Raw genomic sequence first — 10000 nt, forward strand, 5'->3', positions numbered from 1 at the left:
AGAATTTAAACAAATTTACACAGCAAGAAGAAAAGAGCTGTCTATGAAAGAGGAAACTTAAAGAAAATATTCACTACGTCAATGCAAGTAAAAGTTATGAAGTTAGTTTAGTTGAAATATAGAGATTTGAGTAATGTAGTTATTTTTATAGCTTTATTTATTGATTTTAAAGCTTATTTGTATGACCTTTATATAGGCTATTTATATTAATTTGAACTAAGTGCCTATTAATGATTGATTAACTAAAACGATACATGTGTAATTGATTAAGGGTATAATAATTACATAAATGATATCATTCGAAATTATTATTATATTAAATAAGCATTGTTTAAAGTCAGACGCTTTAGTCTTTAATGGCCATTTGCTCTGTAGTGACCGTTAAAGTGGAGTAGAAACAGGGGGCGTGGCTTCATTGCAGCAGAGGCGTGTCACTTTACTCACAGCTGATTGGTCCAATTTCAGTTTGATCTCTTATCCAGAACATAACCTGTCCAGGGGCCTGTACCATGATGGTAGTTTAACAAACTCAGGGTTACAGGATTAGTTTCGAGTTGACAAAACCAAACCAATCTATTCAGGCTTTGTTGGTCCCATGATGCTGATCATCAGCTTTCTCTGTCAGCTCAGGCTTTGATCCTGAGTTTAGGAGTTTAGCTGTGACATCAGCAGTGAACAGCCAATCACAGGCTGTGGATCAGAGAAACTGAGATCTACTTCTCACGAGAGAAGCAGTGTGATTCACTTCACTCTTCTGCAGAATATACATGATTGAAAAATATTAAGAATTTAAACAAATTTACACATAAGAAAATAGCTGTCGAGGACAACTTTAAGAAAAATCTTATACGTCAATGCAAGTAAAAGTTATGAAGTTAGTTTAGTTGAAATATAGAGAGAATTGAACATTTATGCTCACATGTAATTTTTTATAGATTTAGTTATTGAATTTAAAGCTTATTTGTATGACCTTTATATAGGCTATTTATTTTAATATTAACAAAATGCATATTAATGATTGATTTACTAAAATTATACATGTGTAATTGATTAAGGGTATAATAATTACATAAATTAATTTTAAATAATTCAAAATTATTATTATTATTATAAATAAGCATTGTTAAAAGCCAGAGGCTTAAGTCTTTAATAGCCATTTGCTCTGTAGTGACGTTAAAGTGGAGTAGAAACAGGGGGCGTGGCTTCATTGCATCAGAGGTGTGTCACTTTGCTCACAGCTGATTGGTCCAATTTCAGTTTGAGATCTCTTATCCAGAACATAACCTGTCCTGGAGCAGGTTAGCTGTGGAGAGTGAGTTACTATGGAGATGAACACTGCTAAAAGCCAAACCACTTTAATGGCACCTAAAACCCAGGATTAGCACAAATTAAGCTTAAACATATCTGGCTAGCAGCTAAACCGGCTTCATGGTACAGGCCCCTGGAGCAGGTTAGCTGTGGAGAGTGAGTTACTATGGAGATGAACACTGCTAAAAGCCAAACCACTTTAATGGCACCTAAAACCCAGGATTAGCACAAATTAAGCTTAAACATATCTGGCTAGCAGCTAAACCGGCTTCATGGTACAGGCCCCTGGAGCAGGTTAGCTGTGGAGAGTGAGTTACTATGGCGATGAACACGGCTAAAAGCCGAACCACTTTAATGACACCTAAAACTGGGATTGGCACAAACTAAACTTAAACATATCTGGCTAGCAGCTAAACCGGCTTCATGGTACAGGCCCCAGGCGTGTTGTGTGTTTGTATGATGATGATGATGATGTGTGTGTGTGTGCAGGAGTGTTGTGTGTTTGTATGATGATGATGTGTGTGTGTGTGTGTGTGTGTGTGTGTGCAGGCGTGTTTTATGTTTGTATGATGATGATGATGTGTGTGTGTGTGTGTGTGCAGGCGTGTTGTGTGTTTGTATGATGATGATGTGTGTGTGTGTGTGTGTGTGCAGGCGTGTTGTGTGTTTGTATGATGATGTGTGTGTGTGTGTGTGTGCAGGTGTGGGCGTCTCGGGCTCGTCTCATTGGGAGCTGATGGGAGATGCTCTGGTCACCACAGATCATGTGCGTCTCACTCCAGACCGGCAGAGCAAACAGGGAGCCATCTGGAGCCGGATAGTGAGTGACATCATCACTACTGATCCCTCACTAGTGCTCTTCATCACTACTGATCCCTCACTAGTGCTCTTCATCACTACTGATCCCTCACTAGTGCTCTTCATCACTACTGATCCCTCACTAGTGCTCTTCATCACTACTGATCCCTCACTAGTGCTCTTCATCAATAATGAACCCTCACTAGTGCTCTTCATCAATAATGAACCCTCACTAGTGACTAATGATCACCTCACTAGTGCTCTTCATCACTACTGATCCCTCACTAGTGACTAATGATCACCTCACTAGTGCACTTCATCACTAATGATCACCTCACTAGTGCTCTTCATAACTACTGATCCCTCACTAGTGCTCTTCATCACTACTGATCCCTCACTAGTGCTCTTCATCACTAATGAACCCTCACTAGTGCTCTTCATCAATAATGAACCCTCACTAGTGACTAATGATCACCTCACTAGTGCTCTTCATCACTACTGATCCCTCACTAGTGACTAATGATCACCTCACTAGTGCACTTCATCACTAATGATCACCTCACTAGTGCTCTTCATCACTACTGATCCCTCACTAGTGCTCTTCATCACTAATGAACCCTCACTAGTGCTCTTCATCAATAATGAACCCTCACTAGTGACTAATGATCACCTCACTAGTGCTCTTCATCACTACTGATCCCTCACTAGTGACTAATGATCACCTCACTAGTGCTCTTCATCACTAATGATCACCTCACTAGTGACTAATGATCACCTCACTAGTGCACTTCATCACTAATAACCACCTCACTAGTGACTAATGATCACCTCACTAGTGCTCTTCATCACTAATGATCACCTCACTAGTGACTAATGATCACCTCACTAGTGCTCTTCATCACTAATGATCACCTCACTAGTGCACTTCATCACTAATAACCACCTCTCTAGTGACTTATGATCACCTCACTAGTGCTCTTCATCATTACTGATCCCTCACTAGTGACTAATGATCACCTCACTAGTGACTAATGATCACCTCACTAGTGCACTTCATCACTAATAACCTCCTCACTAGTGCTCTTCATCACTAATGATCACCTCACTAGTGACTAATGATCACCTCACTAGTGCTCTTCACCACTAGTGACTAATGATCACCTCACTAGTGCACTTCATCACTAATAACCACCTCTCTAGTGACTAATGATTACCTCACTAGTGCTATTCATCACTAATGATCACCTCACTAGTGACTAATGATCACCTCACTAGTGCTCTTCATCACTAATGATCACCTCACTAGTGCTCTTCATCACTAATGATCACCTCACTAGTGCTCTTCATCACTAATGATCACCTCATCACTAATGATCACCTCACTAGTGCTCTTCATCACTAATGATCACCTCACTAGTGACTAATGATCACCTCACTAGTGCTCTTCATCACTAATGATCACCTCACTAGTGCACTTCATCACTAATAACCACCTCTCTAGTGACTTATGATCACCTCACTAGTGCTCTTCATCATTACTGATCCCTCACTAGTGACTAATGATCACCTCACTAGTGACTAATGATCACCTCACTAGTGCACTTCATCACTAATGATCACCTCACTAGTGACTAATGATCACCTCACTAGTGCACTTCATCACTAATAACCACCTCACTAGTGACTAATGATCACCTCACTAGTGCTCTTCATCACTAATGATCACCTCACTAGTGACTAATGATCACCTCACTAGTGCTCTTCATCACTAATGATCACCTCACTAGTGCACTTCATCACTAATAACCACCTCTCTAGTGACTTATGATCACCTCACTAGTGCTCTTCATCATTACTGATCCCTCACTAGTGACTAATGATCACCTCACTAGTGACTAATGATCACCTCACTAGTGCACTTCATCACTAATAACCTCCTCACTAGTGCTCTTCATCACTAATGATCACCTCACTAGTGACTAATGATCACCTCACTAGTGCTCTTCACCACTAGTGACTAATGATCACCTCACTAGTGCACTTCATCACTAATAACCACCTCTCTAGTGACTAATGATTACCTCACTAGTGCTATTCATCACTAATGATCACCTCACTAGTGACTAATGATCACCTCACTAGTGCTCTTCATCACTAATGATCACCTCACTAGTGCTCTTCATCACTAATGATCACCTCACTAGTGCTCTTCATCACTAATGATCACCTCATCACTAATGATCACCTCACTAGTGCTCTTCATCACTAATGATCACCTCACTAGTGACTAATGATCACCTCACTAGTGCTCTTCATCACTAATGATCACCTCACTAGTGCACTTCATCACTAATAACCACCTCTCTAGTGACTTATGATCACCTCACTAGTGCTCTTCATCATTACTGATCCCTCACTAGTGACTAATGATCACCTCACTAGTGACTAATGATCACCTCACTAGTGCACTTCATCACTAATAACCTCCTCACTAGTGCTCTTCATCACTAATGATCACCTCACTAGTGACTAATGATCACCTCACTAGTGCACTTCATCACTAATAACCTCCTCACTAGTGCTCTTCATCACTAATAACCACCTCTCTAGTGACTTATGATCACCTCACTAGTGCTCTTCATCATTACTGATCCCTCACTAGTGACTAATGATCACCTCACTAGTGACTAATGATCACCTCACTAGTGCACTTCATCACTAATAACCACCTCTCTAGTGACTAATGATTACCTCACTAGTGCTATTCATCACTAATGATCACCTCACTAGTGACTAATGATCACCTCACTAGTGCTCTTCATCACTAATGATCACCTCACTAGTGCTCTTCATCACTAATGATTACCTCTCTAGTGACTAATGATTACCTCACTAGTGCTCTTCATCACTAATGATCACCTCACTAGTGACTAATGATCACCTCACTAGTGACTAATGATCACCTCACTAGTGCACTTCATCACTAATGATCACCTCACTAGTGCTCTTCATCACTAATGATCACCTCTCTAGTGACTAATGATTACCTCACTAGTGACTAATGATCACCTCACTAGTGCTCTTCATCACTAATGATCACCTCACTAGTGACTAATGATTACCTCACTAGTGCTCTTCATCACTAATGATCACCTCACTAGTGACTAATGATCACCTCACTAGTGACTAATGATCACCTCACTAGTGCACTTCATCACTAATGATCACCTCACTAGTGCTCTTCATCACTAATGATCACCTCACTAGTGACTAATGATCACCTCACTAGTGCTCTTCATCACTAATGATCACCTCTCTAGTGACTAATGATCACCTCACTAGTGCTCTTCATCACTAATGATCACCTCACTAGTGCTCTTCATCACTAATGATCACCTCACTAGTGCTCTTCATCACTAATGATCATCTCACTAGTGCTCTTCATCACTACTGATCCCTCACTAGTGCACTTCATCACTAATGATCAACTCACTAGTGCTCTTCATCACTACTGATCCCTCACTAGTGCTCTTCATCACTACTGATCCCTCACTAGTGACTAATGATCACCTCACTAGTGCTCTTCATCACTAATGATCACCTCACTAGTGCACATCATCACTAATGATCACCTCACTAGTGCTCTTCATCACTTATGATCACCTCACTAGTGACTAATGATTACCTCACTAGTGCACTTCATCACTAATGATCACCTCACTAGTGCCCTTCATCACTAATGATCACCTCACTAGTGACTAATGATCACCTCACTAGTGCTCTTCATCACTAATGATCACCTCACTAGTGCTCTTCATCACTAATGATCACCTCTCTAGTGACTAATGATCACCTCACTAGTGCTCTTCATCACTAATGATCACCTCACTAGTGACTAATGATCACCTCACTAGTGCTCTTCATCACTAATGATCACCTCTCTAGTGACTAATGATCACCTCACTAGTGCTCTTCATCACTAATGATCACCTCACTAGTGCTCTTCATCACTAATGATCACCTCACTAGTGCTCTTCATCACTAATGATCACCTCTCTAGTGACTAATGATCACCTCACTAGTGCTCTTCATCACTAATGATCACCTCACTAGTGCTCTTCATCACTAATGATCACCTCACTAGTGCTCTTCATCACTAATGATCACCTCTCTAGTGACTAATGATCACCTCACTAGTGCTCTTCATCACTAATGATCACCTCACTAGTGCTCTTCATCACTAATGATCACCTCACTAGTGCTCTTCATCACTAATGATCACCTCACTAGTGCTCTTCATCACTAATGATCACCTCACTAGTGCTCTTCATCACTAATGATCACCTCTCTAGTGACTAATGATCACCTCACTAGTGCTCTTCATCACTAATGATCACCTCACTGGTGCTCTTCATCACTAATGATCACCTCACTAGTGCTCTTCATCACTAATGATCACCTCTCTAGTGACTAATGATCACCTCACTAGTGCTCTTCATCACTAATGATCACCTCTCTAGTGACTAATGATCACCTCACTAGTGCTCTTCATCACTAATGATCACCTCACTAGTGCTCACCTCACTAGTGACTAATGATCACCTCTCTAGTGCTCTTCATCACTAATGATCACCTCACTAGTGCTCTTCATCACTAATGATCACCTCACTAGTGCTCTTCATCACTAATGATCACCTCTCTTGTGACTAATGATCACCTCACTAGTGCTCTTCATCACTAATGATCACCTCACTAGTGCTCTTCATCACTAATGATCACCTCTCTAGTGCTCTTCATCACTAATGATCACCTCTCTATTGACTAATGATCACCTCACTAGTGCTCTTCATCACTAATGATCACCTCACTAGTGACTAATGATCACCTCTAGTGCTCTTCATCACTAATGATTAGGGTTGGGCATCGTTTTGATTTGAACGATTCTGATTCCGATTCCGATTCTTAGTTTCGATTCCGGTTCTTTTCGATTCTCGATTCCGATTCTTTGAGGGGTGGAGTCACAACATCTCACAGGCTCATTTCACAGAGGAAAATTGTATTTTGATTCAATAATGAGTTTTAGTTTTGGGACTTTCTCCGCTGGCATTTTCACTTGCTTTGCTGCAAAGGTGAATGGAGTTTCACATGAGTCCCGGTTTAGCAATAGCATTAACAGCAGTCATATTAGGACTGCTACTAGCGTGGGCAATTTGCGTATAGCTACATTTAAATCTACAAGGGGGAAACATAATTTCAGTAACGTTGTTGTTCACCACAATTCGCAATTTGGTCAAGGGCTTTGTTATTACACTACCTGATTATGACGAGGTGGGATAATGTTAGTTCACCCTGAAATGAAAATAAAGCCATCTTTTACTCACCCAGCTGTTGTTCAAATGCGCGTGTTCATGTGTGTGCGCACTCCAAGCCGCAGTAGCCTCGTGCAATATTGTCATGACAACCGGTACACAATATTCACTTAAGGAGGTTATATTATTAGTATTATTTCTTATCATATACGTTATAGAAAAGACGAGAATCGCGTTTTTTTCTATTGAGCTTGATTTCTCCAAATGGTGCGTGTGTGTGTGTGCTTATCCTGGGTGCAATGACGAGTGCGAGTTATTATAGTAGGCATGAGCGCCGGCGGCTGCTGACGGCTCATAGTGTACACAGAGGAGCGCGCTCAGAATAACGGCTGAGCTCAGTGTTTTTACTGAATAATACGGTTTCTTTCTCGCAAAACCTTATAGTGTGCCCCCTGAACACTTTCCATATGGCGCGCGTCTCCCTGTATCGTTGCGGGATACATTTGTTTATTTTTTGTAATGTTTTAGCTGATCGCCATTCACTGCCATTCCATAATAGGAAGGAGCGCGTGCAGGAACAGTATTTTAAATGTCATAGGACATAGGGCACTGGGACAACATCAGGGTAAGTAAAAGAAGGCTTTATTTTCATTTCAGGGTGAACTATCCCTTTAGTAACGTTGGTTAGCGCAGGGTTGCCCGAGGAGGACAGACCTGCGCAGCATTTTAAACACGCTACACTCGTTAATTTATACACCACATATTTGTAGTGCATCCTCCCGTGCACGAAATAAGTTTGTCATATGTGTTGCACTGTGCCGACCCAGGCTTTTTTTTTTTTAAGTGAAATAAAGCCACACTTTTGAGCGCCGATTGCCGTGCTCCATGGCTGCAACAGAACAAACGGGCGTGGCAAGCACTTCCGAAAACTTGCGCGTTTGGAACCGATGATCGGAATCGAAAACAAAATTTCTAAACGATTCCAATGGCATCGTTATTTTTTAAACGGTTCCAAGTTGGAACCGGTTCTCGATGCCCAACCCTACTAATGATCACCTCACTAGTGCTCTTCATCACTAATGATCACCTCACTAGTGCTCTTCATCACTAATGATCACCTCTCTAGTGCTCTTCATCACTAATGATCACCTCTCTAGTGACTAATGATCACCTCACTAGTGCTCTTCATCACTAATGATCACCTCACTAGTGCTCTTCATCACTAATGATCACCTCACTAGTGCTCTTCATCACTAATGATCACCTCACTAGTGCTCTTCATCACTAATGATCACCTCTCTAGTGACTAATGATCACCTCACTAGTGCTCTTCATCACTAATGATCACCTCACTAGTGCTCTTCATCACTAATGATCACCTCACTAGTGCTCTTCATCACTAATGATCACCTCACTAGTGCTCTTCATCACTAATGATCACCTCACTAGTGCTCTTCATCACTAATGATCACCTCTCTAGTGACTAATGATCACCTCACTAGTGCTCTTCATCACTAATGATCACCTCACTAGTGACTAATGATCACCTCACTAGTGCTCTTCATCACTAATGATCACCTCACTAGTGCTCTTCATCACTAATGATCACCTCACTAGTGCTCTTCATCACTAATGATCACCTCACTAGTGCTCTTCATCACTAATGATCACCTCTCTAGTGACTAATGATCACCTCACTAGTGCTCTTCATCACTAATGATCACCTCACTAGTGACTAATGATCACCTCACTAGTGCTCTTCATCACTAATGATCACCTCACTAGTGCTCTTCATCACTAATGATCACCTCACTAGTGCTCTTCATCACTAATGATCACCTCACTAGTGCTCTTCATCACTAATGATCACCTCTCTAGTGACTAATGATCACCTCACTAGTGCTCTTCATCACTAATGATCACCTCACTAGTGCTCACCTCACTAGTGACTAATGATCACCTCTCTAGTGCTCTTCATCACTAATGATCACCTCTCTAGTGACTAATGATCACCTCACTAGTGCTCTTCATCACTAATGATCACCTCACTAGTGCTCTTCATCACTAATGATCACCTCACTAGTGCTCTTCATCACTAATGATCACCTCACTAGTGCTCTTCATCACTAATGATCACCTCTCTAGTGACTAATGATTACCTCACTAGTGCTCTTCATCACTAATGATCACCTCACTAGTGACTAATGATCACCTCACTAGTGACTAATGATCACCTCACTAGTGCTCTTCATCACTAATGATCACCTCACTAGTGCTCTTCATCACTAATGATCACCTCTCTAGTGACTAATGATCACCTCACTAGTGTTCTTCATCACTAATGATCACCTCACTAGTGCTCACCTCACTAGTGACTAATGATCACCTCACTAGTGTTCTTCATCACTAATGATCACCTCACTAGTGCTCTTCATCACTAATGATCACCTCACTAGTGCTCTTCATCACTAATGATCACCTCACTAGTGCTTTCCATGGGAATGTGAACATATCAATAAAAGCCGGTAAAGACTAAACTCTGTGTGTGTGTCTGTGTGTGTCTGTGCGTGTGCGTGTATGTGTGT

General features: G+C 41.2%; 1 protein-coding gene across 1 annotated transcript in view; it reads left to right on the plus strand.

Annotated features, from left to right (window-relative positions):
* Nucleotides 1-10000, plus strand: part of lman2la (lectin, mannose-binding 2-like a) — a 20720-nt gene that overhangs the window by 1442 nt on the left and 9278 nt on the right. Inside the window, exon 2 of the mRNA XM_079814370.1 lies at nucleotides 2010-2128. Within this exon, the coding sequence (XP_079670496.1) occupies nucleotides 2010-2128 (119 nt within the window). The remainder of the gene's footprint in view (nucleotides 1-2009; nucleotides 2129-10000) is intronic.

Source organism: Gobio gobio (assembly GCF_949357685.1).
Source record: "Gobio gobio genome assembly, chromosome: 4".
Taxonomy (NCBI): domain Eukaryota; kingdom Metazoa; phylum Chordata; class Actinopteri; order Cypriniformes; family Gobionidae; genus Gobio; species Gobio gobio.